Source organism: Pseudoliparis swirei, chromosome 11, assembly GCF_029220125.1.
Source record: "Pseudoliparis swirei isolate HS2019 ecotype Mariana Trench chromosome 11, NWPU_hadal_v1, whole genome shotgun sequence".
Lineage (NCBI taxonomy): Eukaryota > Metazoa > Chordata > Actinopteri > Perciformes > Liparidae > Pseudoliparis > Pseudoliparis swirei.
This window is the reverse complement of record NC_079398.1, coordinates 9,730,856-9,750,610: the sequence shown is the minus strand read 5'-3', so window position 1 is coordinate 9,750,610 and position 19,755 is coordinate 9,730,856. Positions and strand designations below refer to the sequence as shown.

The window sequence follows — 19,755 nt, the reverse complement described above, 5'->3', positions numbered from 1 at the left end:
ATTGCAGTCACATTTCCTTGAAGAATGTAAATAGATCGTGAAGGGGCCTAACATGAAACCCTGAGGAACTCCAGAGTTAATTGAAACCTTTTCTACTTTTGAGTTCGCTGCCAGCCTTCCGACACGCTGTTCCATACAACCTCTTCATCCAAAGAACACTGTCTTAGATACACTCAATAAGACGTGGTGCTGAGAGATGCTTTGGAAAAAAGGGTAAAAATGTCAAATGTTTTTAGGAAATTGCTTTTTTAATAATTAGATAGGCCTGTTGGGATTTAGTAATCAAAAGGATATAACAAATGTAAGTCTTCATATACATGCCAGTGGAGTCTTTGATGCCACAACTCAGAGAGGAGCTGATGAAAAACTCCATTACCCCACTGGCCTTGAACAGCTCGTGGGTTTGGACGCTCGAACTCTGGCGGCATTAGCGCAATATGCTAAACATCGGCGCCAGTGATTAATGACACTGATAGCCACGATGTGCTATAACAGCCTCTGGCTGACTCAATTAATTGACTTATAGAACATAACGCAGACGCACAGTATTTTCCAACGTCATGCGGGGCCGCCTCACGTTTTAGGCGACGACACTGCGCACAATGCACTGGTTTTCCAGTCAGCGGTGGCGCGTGTCATCAGCTTACTGCTGACCTGTGGGAATCTGCAGATTCTCCCCTACATGTTCGTTATGAAGAATCTGCAGATACACACTGGTCTCAGCATTCTGGTTTCACCTTAAAGGAGACTCTGAACCAGGACGACATGAACTTTCTCCTGAACGTCTATCATCAAGAAACCTGAATGTACATGTATGGAAGTGCATAATTAGAATTGGATAAGGGGTTGGACATGTAATTGCAAAGATTGAATGCTATGGAATACTGAAAGCTGACATTTTAACTGAATAACATTGAAATGTTTTATTTTGAAAAACATTGAGGTGAATTTATGTGTCCAAAACTCATAAAAATATATCCAATTAAAATTAAAAAAATTAAAGTTCCTGAACCTTGGAGCTACACATCTGGCTCACAGGTTATCCTGGACACTTTAACCTGCTGACAATTCACTTTAATCAGTACCTTATATATATATATTGTATTCCTCTGTACATTTAATATTGTTATTATATTCTGCATTTTATTTGTATCTTTTATTAATGCTCTAATGTGCTTCCGCTGCTGTGATCCTGCAATTTCCTCACTGTGGGACTAATAAAGGAATATCTAGTCTAAAATAATCTAATCTGAGATCCTCCTCAGTTGCCCAGATGTTTGAATTTTCTTGAAACTTGAATTTAGCAGACAGGATTTATTTTGACTATACTTGATTCTTAATTTTGTTATAGTCAAGAATAATATTGAACTAAATTTCCTTTCTGAATGTGCAAAGCCGAAAAGCACATTATGCAGGAAACACATTTATACACTTTGTATAAGGAATACATACCACATACATTCAGAAAGATGGTTTTCCAAATGAAGTATCGGAAAGCTATGAATTCAGTGACATTTCTATTTAATTCAATACACTTTATTGGTAAACAAGCGTTGTTGCCCAAACAGAACAACCAACAATGAAATACAATATAACAGAGGATAGACATTTGATAATTACATTAAAGCTAAATAGTTCTTATCAACTTATTTTAGTACGTTGGCAGAGTGTTGAATAGTGTGCGACTGGATGTGGGAATTGTGCATATGTTCAACACTACAATGATAAAGTAGTGACTAAATTTCACATTTAGTTGCTTGTAAGATAACAAATGATGGTGGTGTTTCTTTTTGCTTCCTTTTAATTGCACACGATGCGTTAAAGAAAAGAGAGTAAACTGATTCTGAGCTTTCAAAACTGCATTTTACAGGTCTAAAAATCAAACATTTAAAAGAATATGTAGATACAATAACCCAGAATGAATAAAGATCACGTGACTGCCCGAGCCGTTCGGTCAGCAGTGTGACATGTGCGTCTTCCTAAATCCCTCCAATGATGAAATGCCTCCTACGGCTACAGAAAAATAAGTTAACAATTTAGCCGGACCCCTTTATAACGGTGTCATTCATTCCGCCGCGTGCATGCTGTCAACACACACACACACACACACACACACACACACACACACGGTGCTCCGGGGGGGCTGACGTTAACATGCGGTCCCCCGCCAGCCCCCCCTGTGTGTGTGTGTGTGTTTACCTGCATGCTGTCCCATGTGATCCTGCAGGAGCGCACTTTAATTTTGCTGCATTGTCCTCCAACAGTAAACTCCTGCACCAAATCCACCTCGTTCCACTCCATCCTCGCGGAGAGACGCCGGACGCCCGTTTTTTCGTGGGTTGTTTTTCGTGACTGCCGGCGCCGCCAGAGGAGCTCGGCGCGGGAGGAACGAGAGACGAGGTCCTGATCACAACTTTCCCTTCTCGTCGCTGATGTGCTGGGATTTACGACACACTCTCCCTCTCTCTCTCCCTCTCTCCCTCTCGCTCAGCCCTAACGCTCCCACCTCTTCCTCTCTCTCTCTCCCTCCCTCTCTCTCTCTCATACAAACTCTCTCCAGCATTGGTGTGCTCTCACGTGATGTGTAAAGCCCATTAGTGTGACACTGCGTTCAATTACTAAAGTAAACAAACATTTACAGGGTGGGTCATCACCCCATTCCTTTTTTTAAAGTCTGTTTCTATCCTTCCATCTCTCCAGACCTTCTTACACCTCCCATCATGTCTCTGTATCCCCCTCCCCCCTTCACCTTCTCCGTCCTTCTTAATCCTCTTTCTAAATCTGCATTCCTTCATCTCTAAATCTCTCCACCCGTGTCATCCATCTGCGGCTGGCTTTTTGCTGCAGCGACATCCCCTTCTCTCTCCCCCCCCCCCCCCCCCCCGCCTCACACCTCCCTCCTTTCTTTTTCCTACTTTCCCCCAGAAAGGGAAATCACTGCACCGCAGCCCCGATAAGGGCAGTGGCTCTCACTCAACCTCCCAGATGCTCCAGATGTGTGTTATGAAGAAGATGATGGTGATGATGAAGCCGTTGGCCGCATTGGTAGATTAGCGGCATACGTTCCCCACCGGGCTTGAGCGGCGACACACGCGCATGTGTGCGCACACTCGGACACACAGTGGAATAACAGCTGACTGCTGCAGCGTCATATTGTGCTCCTCTTTTTGCACTGTCTGCAACACACACACACACACACACACAAATACACAGTGTCATGTGACTGCTGCGTCACTCTGTGAAACAGACACACATCTGTCTCACACAGATAGAAAAACACACACACACACACACACACACACATCCAGCAGTGAAAGCAGATGGTCATTTTTGCCAGTGCTGCTGTTCCGGGTGCAGCAATCTGTGAAACATTCATATTGATGAGGGATGACTTTGCACTTTGCATATTGACAATAAGACGTGTTCTGGATGTGTTTTTTAGGAAGCCTTTTTAGTCGCTTCCGCCAAACTTGTAACTTGTTTGGTCGCTTCACTGGTTTCACAGCGGGATGTCCGCGTTTCATTAATCTAATGGCTCAAAAGATGGACTTCATATTTCATATTTCTTGCATACATGTGAAACACGATGAGACCTTCGCAGAGTTAAGTTTGGTTTAGCCAGATTGGAAAATCTTCTCGAAATTTTTTGAAACTCTTCTTTTGATCTGATTGATACGGATCATTTGGGCTCCTCGTGATTTCTTCTTGATTAAATGTTAATGTCAGCCGTGCATCGAAATCGTAAAGGACACCGCTGCTGCCGTCGTATCGGTCGCGACTTTAAGAAGAAGAAGAAGAAGAAGAAGAAGAAGAAGCATGAAGCATGAAGCGGGCACTGACTCAGGTGGGCTCGGCCTCCGGGGATTAATCCTCATAAAAGCTTCCAACTCACGACCGTTTCAGTGTTTGACGCAATGTTACCCGAGACTTTCGATTGATTGACTTGGATAACTTTAAACATAATAACGGGCTTTGACCAGGAGACGCAGGAGAGCGCGTCTTCTGATCACTGCTGTGGTTTTTAAAGCACTCGTATTAGAGGCTCAGAGGAGCCACATCTCTTGCAGCCACAGAGCATACCCGAATATGGATATATGAGTGAGTCGTCTATTGATACAGTGACAAATGGGCGTTTGTATCATCAAATCCCACAGATAAGTTAATTTATAAATCCTCTCCAATTCAAAAACGGGCTACTTTCGTGATAACTGGGGCAGCAGACTCCGGGCTCCGACTGGTCCGGCAGCACTGGTACGTACAGCCTTCACCAGTTGTGTCAGGAACAGACCATGTGACACAGAAACGTCCCCCACACTGTCCCCTCTGTATCTCAGCGGGACCGATGCCATGCATTCAGCCTGCAGAGAGACTCGCTGCCGGGGGTTTATTCGGGATGAACGCAAAGCAAGGTTCAGAACAACCCGTGAGTTTGGCTCAGGAAGTCCTACTGGGTGCTTTAATATTAAATGCAACTACTGGCCACCGTATATATGTGTCAATAGATTATCAAGTTGTCAGAACTGTGGCGAGCGATCCTCAGAGCAACGGCACTGTGATGTCACCACGAGCGCCTCGTGCAGCTGTTGTTGGTCTTTTGCAATCACGGATATAATCAGAAGCACGTGGGGATTTTTTTACCTTCTCAGTGTGCAAGTATTATATTTCCGAACAGTGTGTATGCACACATTTAAGAGACACACACACACACGTGCACACCCACACACACCCACACACAGGCAAACACAGACACGTTGTTCTGATCACAGTAACGAAGCCCATCCCCTTCCCATCTGCTGTACGCCTCCAGTAGAAATATTCATCCTTAATCTGCAATAACAGCCTTCAGACGTTCCTGCGGCCCCCCGGGCCGAACCGCTCCGGTGACCCAGAGGTTCACGCGGCGGGGCGGCCGGCCGCTGTTTCCTCCCCGGGCAGAAGCAGTAAAGGCCGTCGGCAGGATTTAGGAAAGAAAAACAAGATTTTACTTTAAATCAGGGGTTCCTACCCAGTTCATCCAAACGGGGATTTTCCGACAACCACGGCATGATTTAAAATATTCTGGATGTATGAATAGCGTCCGACTGCCATCACAGCATTAGCAAAGTGAACTTTAGTCACACCTCGGGATCCGAGTGCCTGAGTCGAGGTTATCGCATAACTATCCCTGCTACCTGTTTGAAGAAAACAATGACATCAACACAGCCGGGTTTCCCATTCAGTGATATTGAAGACGAGTTCTTCGTCACTCACCTCGGCACGAGTGAAATAAAACATTTCAAACTGCTGCACACTTTAACGATACGTTTCTCTCACACACACACGCTTGTCATCGCTGTGATGTTGACATCATTCTGTGGGAGGAAACATCATCTGACGCGTCTGTGTGTGTGTGTGTGTGTGTGTGTGTGTGTGTGTGTGTGTGTGTGTGTGTGTGTGTGTGCCAGCACGCTACAGAGAGCGGTGCAAACTGCCTCAGTCAGCGTCAGTGAGAGCTCTTGGATATGATTATATATATATGTGTTGCCAAGTGTCCCACCCTGACTTGGAGTCCACAACCCTAAGAAACACACACGCGGAGAGAAAATAACGCCGACAAGGCCAAACACAAATGGCCAAAAGACGCCACACCTCAAACCACACTGACCGGAACACACACTGTGCTCTGATTGTGTGACACAAACACACACACACACACACACACAGAAACGCCACGACACACAGACAAACGGCCTTGTCTGCCAATGTGTGCGAGTGTGTGTTGTGTAGTTTGGATCGTGAACAAAGTGAGAGAACGACTTTCAAAAACTTAAGAAGGGGGGAAAAGTAAGGCCCGCTGACACACACGAAGACACATTTCAAAGCCACCGCTGGATTCACTCCCACTTCCTGTTTTTCAAGCGTTCTATTATGTACGACAAGCTGATGGGAGAAGAAAGCAAAAGAGTGGAAGGTGGGTAGACACACACACACACACAGAAGGGAAACACATTTCCAGAACTCACCCTCAACGCTGGCTTGTCTAAAACTCTCTGTTTGGCCTTTCAAACAAATGTTTAAAGGCAGCGGATCGAGGAAGACGGATACCTCAAGGCGACCGTGAAGGAGTGTGCGAGGTGAGAGGAAGAGGAGAGGGAGGAGGAGGAGGAGGAGCTGTTTGGCTAGTTAACAATCCTCTTAGCCTGGTTATGTCATGGGACCAAGCTAATCCTACCTTCACTGACTGACCGACACACACACACACACACACTAACCCGCAGGCTGCCCAGCACGGACACGCGGTCGGTGACAGGCCGACCGAGGCCGAACCGACGGGCACAAAAACAGTCTCGTCTGGGGTTGAATACAATCGCTGCCACGGTTGAAAATAGCCATTCGTGACAAATGAAAAAGCTGCCAGCGTGAGGTCAGCTGCTCTTTTTACCACATGACTCATTATTTTGCAGAGAAGATGACAGGATGGAGCGAGCAAAACAAAACACGGCTAGCTAACGACAAGAAGACGGGCGAGGGACAAAACGGCTAATTCCTATTTTATCTCTGTCTGTGAAGACAGTAAATATACTCTCTGTACACACTATTGTGTGTGTGTGTGTGTGTGTGTGTGTGTACTGGGAGATGACTCTAATCATCACTGTCACTAATCCGGGGGCTAATCCGCTAGACTACACATACAAACAGACGTGCAAATGCGTCGCGCTGTATGAATGCGGATACTCACACACGCACGCAACGACCATTTAAACGTCGGAGCACCATTCGCTGCATTAAATGAGTCGAGTTTAACATTAAGCTCGGTACACTTCATATTTCAAGTCCGCCAAAAAATCCCAAGCAGAAGCTGATATTATAGGAACTTCCAGAAACGGTGTCAGTGAAATAACAGCTGGGGTTTTTTTCGATGGTGGGATTTTTTTAAATACATTTGGACCGAGCTAGGCTAGTTTCCAGTCTTTATGCTAAGCTATGCTAAGCTAAAGTATTCTTTTAAAAAGTATTTGCATGTGCAGCTATAAGTGAAAGAGGGTTAAATAAATATTGTACTTTAAAGGCTAAAGATAACGGACCTTTAGCTTTAGAGAATTGTATTTGGTAAATCTGATCTCTAAATATATATTCACATATATCTAAACAGTAACACACAAATATATATATACAGGACTGTCTCAGAAAATTAGAATATTGTGATGAAGTTCTTTATTTTCTGCAATGCAATTAAAAATACAAAAATGTCATGCATTCTGGATTCATTACAAATCAACTGAAATATTGCAAGCCTTTTATTCTTTTAATATTGCTGATTATGGCTTACAGCTTAAGAAAACTCAAATATCCTATCTCTAAATATTAGAATATCATGAAAAAGTATACTAATAGGGTATTAAACAAATCACTTGAATTGTCTAATTAACTCGAAACACCTGCAAGGGTTTCCTGAGCCTTGACAAACACTCAGCTGTTATAAATCTTTTTTTTTACTTTATGAGATAGGATTTTAGAGTTTTCTTAAGCTGTAAGCCATAATCAGCAATATTAAAAGAATAAAAGGCTTGCAATATTTCAGTTGATTTGTAATGAATCCAGAATGCATGACATTTTTGTTTTTTAAAATTGCATTACAGAAAATAAAGAACTTCATCACAATATTCTAATTTTCTGAGACAGTCCTGTATATAGTAAGTATGTCTATATATGCATATTTTTATCACATTTTCACACAATGATAAATTTGTGTACGGGACTTTACCATCAACATGAGACGCATGTATGAAGATCCTTTAATACATAATGCAGAATAGAACCTGGATGTTGATATTTAATTTCTTAGAGATGCATAACACGGCCTCTCCTGCACCCTCAGCCCAGCCAAGCCCGGCTCCAGCGTGTGTGTGTGTGTGTGTGTGTGTGTGTGTGTGTGTGTGTGTGTGTGTGCGTCTCCACCTACCTTGTCATCAGCGCTCTCTGTTGACTCTGAGGTCCAGCTCTGCTCCAGAGGCTGCGGACTTCCTGCTTATAAATGAACAATGACCAGAAAGTTTAAGCATTAAATATTGATACAAGGTTAGAGAGAGTTGAGCCTTGTGGCCTTTTAAAGATAAATGGAACATATTTTGATATTTTTCCCCATCAGTCGGTTCTGGTCTTAGTGTGCTACAGTGTATTCTGGTGTTGTGTACACGTTACTGTGTGTGTGTGTGTGTGTGTGTGTGTGTGTGTGTGTGTGTGTGTGTTTATATTCAGCCTCTCTTAAGGATGCAGAGAAAGTTGTTGGCAACTTGCCTGAAACAAAGAGGATAAGTTGTTGCAATAAGAAGTGCTATATATATATATTTATTTATTTATTATGTCGTGCCACTGGATAAAGATGAAACCAAATTCAATGTTGAATGGGAAATACAAGTTGAACTCTGCCTCATCTTCTTTGTACGCAGCTCCATCTTCCTTTCTGTGAGTAATCTATAAATAGCATCATTCCTATTAATTCCACTAAAACCAGACAGGCTTTCTGTGGGATAATCCTCAAGCTCCAAATTTCACCTCCCGTCAATAGAGCAGTCAGCACATTAATTGAGCAGATGAATTAGCATGTATGTAAACAGCTAGAAATACAGCATTAGTCGGGGTGAGTCTGTATGACCTCTGTTTTCATCCCAATACGAACTTTTGGCTGATTATCTGGAAGGTAGCAGAGTCAGCTCCTACGAGGAAGCAGTGTCTTCGCCACACGCCCCTTTCGATAAGCCGCAGAGGGCAGATGATGTTAAATGAGTCGGGGTGAAGGCAAGTGCATTACGGTAATATAGTGGCTAGTTTGAGAAAGTTATTTCATGAGAATAGGTGAGGAAACAAACACAAGTTGGCAGCAGATTTTTGGCTGTTTGGTTATTCCAACCTGCCATCGACTGCTGCGTGTTGAGTAATAATCCTTCACATCAAAAACACATCTGTGTTACGGTCTGGCGCTGGAAACGGGAACAGAGCAGTATCTTCTCTCCACAGCTGCACTTTCTCTTGTATTTAGTTTCTTATATTTGTATCTGGATCTCACCCTGCTGCTCCTAAACTGTTTACATATCTGCTGGCACGCGAACTGTGACTGGGTGGCAAATCATAGGGATCGGAAAAATATGACCAAAAATCGGCTCATTGTCGACAGAGCGTTCGATGGGAATGAGAGAAAAAAACATTATTGTGTTTAGTTGGAGCCCTAAAGCTCAAATATTATCACAAAAAATCGAAACCTAAACGGTCTCTTTGACTCAGATGTGGCCAAAATAATGTTGTGATTAATTTATTTCTTACTTCACAGCTCAGGAGCATATCATAATGATTCTAATGAATGGTAGTTGTGTTTTTAATAAATTGAGGGGGAATGGGAACGCGCCAGCAGGTGGTGAGGTTGTCTAGGGGAGCAGAAACAACAACAAAAAACACTGCCACAGCTACACTACACACGATAATGCGTCATTCAAAGAAGAACCACTCACAGCGTCGGAAATACAGGAGGGCAAAGGGCAAAACTGCCCCTAAGAAATATAATTTTGCCCCTAATATCACTAGGATCACCCCATAATTTCGATCATTTAATAGCGTGTTGTTGTGTGTGTCCTGTCTGTATTGCCTATAAGTACACAACAAAAAATCAATAAATATAATTTTAAATTATAAAAAAAACAAAGAAATAAGTTATAATTGTTAAAAGTTGTTTAAAAAAATGTAATAACAATAAATAACCACAAAGAAAGAAAGAAAATGTTTTTGTGAAAAAAAAAATCTAATTAAACACTTTAATCTGTAGACTTCTGCTTAATAGTCTTATTATTGCCATTTTTATGACAATTGCTCATATAGTATAAGCCTCATATAAGCCTGAATAAGTATATTTATTATTTTTAACAAAGGTTAAATGTTATTTCACAAGTTTCAAAAAGTGCCCCCAATGTGCCCCTGGATTTCAGTCAGTGAGGCAACAATAAAGTAAATGTCCTCCCCTGACCACTCATGGCGACTCTTTTGGTTTAGCATCAAAGCTTAATGCTGGATCTATAGTGAGCTCTCTGTGGTCTCGTCTGCCCCCCCCAGATTCACCCTGTCCATGTTATGTCACACTAATCATCTTACCTGGCTAATTACTGACCTCACCCCTGACCTCACCTCTACATACACACCACTGGCTCTCCGTGTTTGCGAGATTTCTACATTTGAGTTCACAGTGCTCAATACTGGGAACAAAATAATCTTCTTGTAAGCTGTAGCTGAGTCAGCGAATATATTCAGATGAGACATCTGGGTAGAATTGTGTGTGTGTGTGTGTGTGGTTGTGTGTTTGTTTTGCTGTACCTTGTGTCCAGGAGGGGCAGTGTCGGAGGTAGAAGCTGACCTCTGGCCTCCTGGCTCCCCACTGCTGCAGCAGGTCCAACAATAAGACCTCCTGAGGGAGAACTCGCTCTGAGGGGAGACAGAGGGCGAGAAAACCATCGCCAGGTTATTGCAGAGCGCCTTATTGTGCTTTGTCTAGAGAAGTCACTGTGTTATAAAAATAAACACATATATTATGTATATGCCCATTGCATACTTGAATGTGAAGGTCTGTTTTTTTCAACACATTTTCACATTTACAATTACAAAACACGTGGGAAGGTATTTAAATAATATAATAATTAATTAATTATCATGGACAATATTATTATTACCATCAGATAATACAATTGTAGATCTCAAAGTCCCAAAAGATGCCAAATATGTCCAGAGAAAATGTGTATCAAAATCTTTGGGTCTTTAGTATTTAATATATTTCACCTTGTATAAAAACTAAATGCTTAAAATAAGGTTTACCTATTCTAAACTTACTCCATGGTGCAAATGGCTAAACAAGGGTTCAAACCACCTGTATTGTTAGTATTCTGTATCTATAAATCAAACTCTTCAATTGTCTGTAATTATTATTTTAATGATAAAAGCAGACAGTCTGAAATAATGAAGTCATTGTATTCTAGTGTTTTTAGAAACCCAGCAGTGGCATTCTTGACAGAAAAATCAATAAATAGCTAACAATAAACACACACATACACACACACACACACACACACACACACACACCGGTGGTGAGGCCGGTTGTGGCCTTGAGGCATGGCCTCTCGCTGCACAGGCGACACAATTTACACCACCATTTATGACGGGCTGCTCCACAGCGTCGCCCTCTGAGAAACAGCGTAGGATTAGAGCCATTTATAGCCTTCCTGGCCGCGCGGTCACGCCACAGCGCCGCACAGACACCCCGTGTTGTCGTGCGGGTCGCTGCTGTGATTGACTGAATGTGGCTAATAGACACAGTGGCTCTGAGCTCTCGCTCCATTCACCTTTACAATGGCGTGCGGTATTCAGTCTGCTCTCTATTGATTTCTCGAGGTGACTTTGTTTACAGGTGATAGAGGCCAACGGCACACTGTCATTATCTCCTGTCATCTAATTCAAGATCATGTCAAAACGTGAATGTTCTACACAGACGGTCAACAGGACGTCAATAGTAATTATATTAGTAATCGACATTGTGATGAACGATGTTTGTGTATAAATACACGTCTCACTACTAAGAAAAACAGCAGAACAACAACACTTATTATCATCACTGTACTTATTTAATGGAGCTTCAGTGGGTTCATGCTTCCCCATATCAATGTTCAACAAAAACAACAAGATTAAAGTCATATCAGTTTAATCCTTCTAGTTATCTATGGAGGACTTAAAATGTCTTAAATATAAATAAATAAATGCATGGAAAAATACAGGAATAAATGCATGAATGCATAAATGTATAAATAAATAAATGAAAACATAAATAAATAAATGCTTAAATAAATGTATAAATAAATAAATAAAAACAGGAGGAAATAAATATAACTATTTTTTACATTTATTTTTTTGTTTATACTTAAGACATTTTAAGTTCTCCTTAGTTATAGACTAGCAGTCTGTTGGCGACTTGTTGCGTAACTATACTTATGAATAGTGAGTTACAGGCAAGCTTCAGATGAGCTCAGGGGCTACAATGTATATACAATACAGGGTTCTTACACATTTTGACTCAGATATTTCTATGACTTTAAACCAAATGTCCATGACCAAACTGAAATCACAGTGTATACGATGAACAAGTTAGAAAATGTGAGAAAATGTAGTATTTAAACAAACAATGACAATTCCAAAGCATACAGTATAATAACCTTAAATGACACAAACGAATGAGAGACAATAGTTTGATTAAAAGAATAAACATTTATATAAATGTTCATTTTTATGCCCGCTTATATTTTGAGCGTCTTTCTTTTAAAAACATATTCATTATTTCAAATGAATGAAAATTGAATATAACAAATTTCCATTACTTTTCCAAAACTTTTGGGATTTAAGTTTTTTCCATTACTTTTCCAGGCCTGGAAATAATCATTTTAAAATGTCATGACTTTTCCAGGTTTTCCATGACGTACGAACCCTGCAATAGTTTATCACCTGCATAGACGGAGTCTTTCTGAAGATCACATTTTGCCTCTCTTAATTGTTCTTGCCTGTCATCATTCCTTAGTTTGATTGTTTTGCAAACGCTCAACAGTTTTACATTTGACTAACTGACATGTGTAGATGTACAGAAGGGTGTAGTTAGTAGACGGGTGGACTCACCATGCCCACTCCATACCTCCGCGAGGTGACACTCCCCCTCCCCGGCCTCTTTGCAGTATTCGACAACGTCAATCACTCTGGTTGCCGGAGTAACAGGGACCTCAGTTAGCATCTGCTGGGTGTCATTGAGGTAAACCGTCAGGATCACCTGTAACCACGGAAACAAAGGTGTCAAATGTCGTGAAACAGCGCAACGTTCCCTTACCTTTTTCGGGAACACGGACCTGATGGATGATGTATTTCTCATCGGTTACTGATTGGAATCACATAATTGAATAACTTGGCTAACTATTGGTTAAATAAGCAATTAAACACATCGTTAATTATAACTACGGATACATTACTCAGCCCTAGTCTTATTTTAGTGGAAAACTGAACGCTTCAAGATTAGCTCAAATAAACCCCGACACACACAGAGACCAACAGACACCGCATTCAATACAATCTGGAGCCTTTTAAATCCAGGAGGTTTAAGGCAAAGAAACCTGAGCTGCAGACGTGACTTAAAATCTAATTGAATCTTCAAGACATCCGAGAATACAAAATGTTACTGTAACGTGATGAGAAGACGAAAGAAGCGGACCGATGGCTGCCGCTGGTAACGAGACGCAGCCATCCATCGGACAACACATCGATCACGACTATAAATACCCATCAATAGCTGCTTGGACACAGAGGGCTCAGGATGAAGGTTTAACCTGCTCTAAATTCAATACAATTAAAATTAGATGGATTTTGTCTCTTCACATTTAGTCTGTACGCTGCAGAAATCAAGTTAATCCAAGTCTTAAATGTACTTAGTTGAGAATAATACAGGGTAGGACAACGTTATTACAATAAAGCTTCATGTTTGGTTTGTATTTTTTTATAAATTCGAGAGAAAAAAAAGCAATGAATGACTTTAAAGTATCAGCTGGGTAGTAATGTGATTTCCCCTCTGAAATCATTGTTATCAAATCCTGAACCGAGAGATTAAAACAGCAATCAGAAAAAGGACATCCTGCGTTATCGCCAGTGTCACTGGTGATGTCACGTCAGATAGTCAGTCGGCAGTCGAAGGATCAATTTAAGGTAATCTGGGATAGGAGCAGCCAGGCAGACGTACAGATACACTTTTATTCAATGGGGCCTCCCCCCCCCCCCCCAAACATGTTAAATATACACTGGACAGTAATCCACAGTCGTCCATACACCTGTCCTAGATCATGTTAAGTAATCTCTGTTTGCATGCAGACGGACAGAGTGGACACACATTCACTTAAGCTTGGATTAGACACACACACGCGAGCGCACAAAAACCCTGCAGACCCAGCAGGAGTTTCACAAGTCTACAAATCATTTAAAGCGTGGCTAACCGAGGCCTCCTGAGGGCTGGAGTGTTTCTGTTTTACATGGCAGGAAACAGCATTTGTTTCCCCGCAGGGCCGCTGCCAGAGATGAAAGGATGTTTTATATAATCAAAAACATTGGTGTGTTTTTTCTCCAAATTGTAGGCAGATAGCAAGTAACAAGATCCTCCTAATTCTCCTTCAAGCGCAATCCCAAAATTGTAGCTGTAAATGCAACACGCGCTCATTTGGTGCTGTCCTGATATCTGGTACACTCACAGTGACAACAGACATGTGTGTTGTTGTGTCTGTAATGAGAGCTTTGGCTGGGAGGCTTTGGAGGGGAGGCCTGGAGTCTTTCAGTGTTGCCAACTTGGCGACTTTCTAGCTAGATTCAGTAACTTTTGGACTTGGCAGCACTGGGCCGAGTTTTCCGGTTGGATACTTTTTTTTGCACCCTTGAACACTTGTTAGTTTTTCTTAACATTTTCCAACGACGGTGTCAAACCCAGGAAACGTTTAGTTCTGCGGAAGAGAAATAAGTTGCTAGATTTTTTTTAATAGATATTTTTTAAATGGGGGGGGGGGTGGTTCTGACCTGAGATCTGAGATCACTGGACTGGACTCCCTGTGACATGTTACATTGGGACTGCATTCACACAGCGCTTTACACTCCACATGTTGCTTCTCATTCTCCTGAGCAAACACATGCAAGGAGCAGGCCTCATTATTTGGGGCATTTTTGGGGTCCAGTGCAGAATCTGTCGGGGCCAGGGGGGTCCGCCTCTGGTTTCCACCCCTGCAGTGCACCTTTTGTACCGCTACTGAGCTGCTTTGTAAGATACGCTTTCACATTACTACGACTCAATAATATTGCGGACTAAAAAGCCAACACAATACACACAATTAATTAAATGCGATTGTCGTGAAATGATGATTTTCCTCATGTTAGTTGACCATGTTCACAGCATTTAGACTTTTTAATCAAAGAGAACTACAGTTGTTATAATAAGAAGGCTCAGTTCAAGTGTCCCAGCACATCACGGCTCAGTACCAGGACCCTCACTGAAGCAGCTCTTTCAATACGGCCACGACAGTGTAGATTACAATACTGTCTCCTGCCCGAAGTAACCCTCTATATACATAGATCAGACTATATAGGTCATTTTGAGCATCGTGCACAACTTATTTCTGTTTATTTATCAATGGACAGGACTCACAAAGAAACTAGAATGGGCACTCGGTAGAGCGCATACCTTCGCATATCACAAGATTGGGCATTGAATTATGAACATTTTGGCATTAGTTGCATGCCAATTGGATAAAAATGTACCGCGCTATGGTAAAAAGAAGATTTTGACCTTTTCATGACCTTGACCTTTGACCCGATCGATACCAAAATCTAATCAAATGGTCCCCGGATAATAACCAATCATCCCACCAAATTTCATGAAATTCGGTTTAATACTTTTTGAGTTATGCGAGTAACACGCATACAAATATATAAATAAATAAATACACGGCGATCAAAACATAACTTTCCGCATTTTCAATGCGAAGGTAATAACACACACACACTAACACACACACACGCACGGGCCGATGAAGTCGTGTTTCCTAAATTGACCCTGGTGCTGAATGGAGAGACTCTGGCTATTTTAGGCCTTCGCGAGGGAGAGATGGAGTCGGACTGTCGGAGCCTCTGCGTAGGCGAGAGGGACAAACAGCCTGGTCTTCCTTTAGTTGGTGTGTTGCTGCAAAAAAACACATCAGTGCTCATTTTCTGAGTTTCTCCGGGGCAATTTCAACACAGGGTTTTTTGTCCTTTTCAGAGGCGGGGCTTGCGGGATGGCACGGTGGCCCCAGCCTAATGCTGCACAACAGCAAGCTCACCAAATGTCAGAGTGACCACTCCTTTGGTGGTAAAGTATAGTCAAGCTCACCGGCGGTGTGTTGCTCCTGGTTCTGAGCTTCTCCTCCTTCTCCTCCTTCTTCTTCCGTTTCCTGCACTGACTCAGTTTGAGGTTCTTAGACACAATCACGAGTCGCTCCAACAGCAAGCCAAAGAAACGCTTCATCGGAGAACCATCGGCCAACGAAACACACACAGTAGTGTGTGTGTGTGTGTGTGTTTGGTATCGATAGCCATTCAGTGCTGCCGATAGAGAAAAGGGGTGTCTCTGGAGGGCGAGAGTGTGTTTGAAATGAGCGAATGTCAAAGTGCAAGGGGACGGAATACAAATATGAGAGCGTGTGTCAGTAAGGGAGGGAGGGAGGGAGGGAGGGAGGGAGGGAGTCGCCTTTCAGTGAATATGAGGAGAGGGAGAGAGGGTGAGGAGGAGTTGTTTTTTTAAAGAGGATCTGGACACTTTTCATGGATGTTGGTGGGAGTGGACAGTGATATTGAACTGATATTGCTTTTTATTAGAAAGATGATGTGGTCCATGAACACCATCCGCCTCTCATACGACGGAGGTGCTTCTGTTCTTATTGTTAGAAGTCGGGCGTGACATTGAAAGTGGTTTGAGTATGGTGGGAGGATTTGACCCATCAGCCTTGAATGTAATCCTTTAGTGGTTTTGCCATTATAGAGGTGTACCAAGTAACTCAGTTTACTAAAAACTTTAAATATTTCTCACGTATCACGATGGAGTAATGAAACGGTTAAGATGGCGGTATTATCAGATCAGCTTGTGTCATATAAACTGTGTACATGTTGTGAATATATTTTGTTTTCATGCTCATATCTTGCCATATTTTGTATCCACTTATTTATTATTTATTTATTTGTAGTTAATGTAAGCGGTATATTTGCAATGCTACATTACTACACAACTGACTTATTGATTAGTTTGAGCATGTGCCAACTCCCGGACGCTTTGATGCCAAAACATTTTTACTTTAGCTCCGAGTCCAGCAGGGCTGGAGCCGGCCGGGTCACTTAGGGTCAAGACCAACACTCTCACTTACAAGATCAATAATATACACAATACCGGAACATATTGAAGTACTTTGTTTAACTTCTACTTGCATACTTGTGATTTGTAAGCTTTTTATTTGAATGTCATTTTGTCATAATTATACCTGATGATTATAGTTTGAGGAAAACAATAAGCAGAACTTCTCACTAAATTTTAACTGTACTTTAACAGTTCGTACAAAATAATTCAATTATGTATGTTTCGCGGACAATTACTGTAAAACATGTAACAGTATTTTGAATGACAGGCACCAGTATTGACTTTGAAAAGAATCCTGAAAATGTGACTTTGTCATCTTCCAAACAATGGCAGGATTAATGTTATAATACAAATATTGGCATTTAGCAGACGTTTTTATCCAAACGACTTACAATAAGTAAATCAACCATGAGTACAAACTCAGAACAAGAATCGAGATAGTAGTTTGTTCAAGAAAGCCAAAATACCATAAGTAATACCGTAAGTAATAACATAAGTAATACTATGAGTAGTACCATAAGTAATACCATGAGTAGTACCATAAGTGATAATATAAGTAATACCATAAGTAATACCATAAATAATGCCATGAGTAGTACCATAAGTGATAATATAAGTTATACCATAAGTAATACCATAAATAATGCCATGAGTAATACCATAAGTCAGTGCCATTCAAGTGCCAATGAAGTGCTAATTAGTTCTTTTCAAGGTATAGTCAGAAAAGATGTGTTTTGAGTTTGCGGCGGAAGATGGAGAGACTTGTTGAAAGTGGTCGTCGGGTCGTGGGTGGGAGAGCCTTTCCCTGGAAGGAAAAGTAGTTCAGTTTTATCAGGGTTGAGTTTCAGGTGGTGTGCTGACATCAACAGAGAGTCAGTCAGGCAGATATTCGTGCCGCTATCTGTGTTTCAGATTGGGGAAACGAGAGGATCAGTTGGGTGTCATCGGCATAGATATGATAGGAAAAGCCATGCGAGCGAATGACTGAGCAGAGAGAATTAGTGTACAGAGAGAAGAGGAGGGGACCCAGGACGGAGCCTTGAGGAACCCCAGTAGTGAGAGGACAAGGATCAGACACAGATCCTCTCCAAGTTACCCGCTAAGTGCGGTCGTTGAGGTAGGAAGAGAAAAGGGCGAGTGCAGTGCCTGAGATACCCAGGTCCTGAAGAGAAGAGATTAGGATCTGGTGGTTCACGGTGTCAAATGCTGCAGAAAGGTCTAGAAGGATAAGGACAGAGAAGAGAGAGGCTAGCAGTGTTAAGGATAAGGACAGAGGAGAGAGAGGCTGCTCTAGCAGTGTGAAGCTGCTCAGAGACAGCAAGGAGGGCAGTCTCTGTTGAGTGGCCGGCCTTGAATCCAGACTGGTGAGGGTCAAGAAGGTTAAAGATAGCTCGCTTGAGAGTTTTGGAAAGAAAATAATATTTGCGGCGTGTGTTGCTTGGTTATGGTGCGGAGTGAGGCTGTCCAGAAGCAGCCGTGGAAACGCTGGAGGGGACAGATTAGAGAGGCTACACTGATATACTGCAGCATGACTGCACTGAAACACACACACACACACACACACACAAAGGACACATGAGGTACATTGGCAGCAAAGCTCTCTGTCACACACACATACGCATACATTTGTCCACACAAGGTCACATGTTTGGTGCATGTGCTCCAAACAGAAACATCAGTAGAAAAAAATCAGTAGATAGAGCGGCGCAGGAAACAGATCGAAGAAGAAGCAGAAGACACGTTACATCATGTCAACATTACCTCACTAAACAATACAACAACAATAAAAAAGAACGTCCTAAACTATCTTTTTCTTTGCTCTTCTCCCTCTTGGTCGTTTATGCTCACACACACACACACACACACACACACGTACACAAACACAAACACACACACAGACACCCAATTGTAAATCTTCAGTCGCAGATTACTTATCTGACTGATATTTATGTCCCGCAATCCTTTGAAGCGGCTGCTAGGAGACGGCACACTGAACTGTGACCCTTTACATGAAGCGCGTCACAAATCAGATGGAGAAGAAGAAGAAAAAATGCCCATTTTGGGAATCATCAGACAATTTAGGGGCTGTGTGAAAATGGATCATTAGATTCATATCACAAGAGTAATATGAGCTTATTTGAGAGGAGCAGTGTTTTGTTTTAAATGGTCAAAGCCCTGTCTGCGATGCCACATTTATTCTCACAGCACTTGGAGGAAGATAAGAGGTCCTGCCTCGTAAGAGTGTGTGTGTGTGTGTGTGTGTGTGAGTGTGTGTGTGTCTCCACAAGAACTGAGATTTTTATAAACAAAATGTTCTTCCAAGTTCTTGCAAAGGGACAGTACTGCATTCCACTTACACCAGACAGAACAACACTATACTGTCACAGAGATAGTCAGATTCACACATACACGGACACACACATATGCGCGCACACACACACACACACACACACACACAAACACACACACACTAACACATTGGCTTCAAACAGTAAAATCAGTTTCACGTCCAGATTTTGAACCTTTTTGCTTGGTCTGTATGCGGTAAGATAAGGTCAGCTGACCGGTGTGAATGTGTGCGTCTCGGTTCGGCGACTCGAAGCGCTTGAGAGGTCACATGGGCATGGCGCCGCGCTCATCAGCCGCACCAGCTGCACACTGAAAGGACAACTGTGTCGAGGGCTGAAGTCACACCAAAACACACAGGTTCTGTTCCAGATGTCAGAAGAAAAGCCCGTTCGAAAGCCTGTTGACCGTGGAACAAAGAAATATCAAAGAGTAAGAAAGGACCT

General features: G+C 42.2%; 1 protein-coding gene across 8 annotated transcripts in view; it reads right to left on the bottom strand.

Moving 5' to 3' along the window:
* LOC130200981 (apoptosis-stimulating of p53 protein 1-like) overlaps positions 1–19,755 on the bottom strand; it is a 42,305-nt gene that overhangs the window by 18,865 nt on the left and 3,685 nt on the right. For 2 of the 8 annotated variants that reach the window (XM_056425545.1, XM_056425547.1), the window contains exons 1-4: positions 15,947–16,179; positions 12,676–12,823; positions 10,339–10,446; positions 7,943–8,007 (exon numbers count right to left, since the gene is read on the bottom strand). In XM_056425545.1, the coding sequence (XP_056281520.1) occupies positions 7,943–8,007; positions 10,339–10,446; positions 12,676–12,823; positions 15,947–16,081 (456 nt within the window). In that variant the 5' untranslated portion in view covers positions 16,082–16,179. Of the gene's footprint in view, positions 1–2,199; positions 2,462–6,002; positions 6,109–7,942; positions 8,008–10,338; positions 10,447–12,675; positions 12,824–15,946; positions 16,184–19,755 lie in introns of those variants that run through there. The other 6 variants (XM_056425550.1, XM_056425546.1, XM_056425549.1 and 3 more) reach the window with 6 other exon arrangements.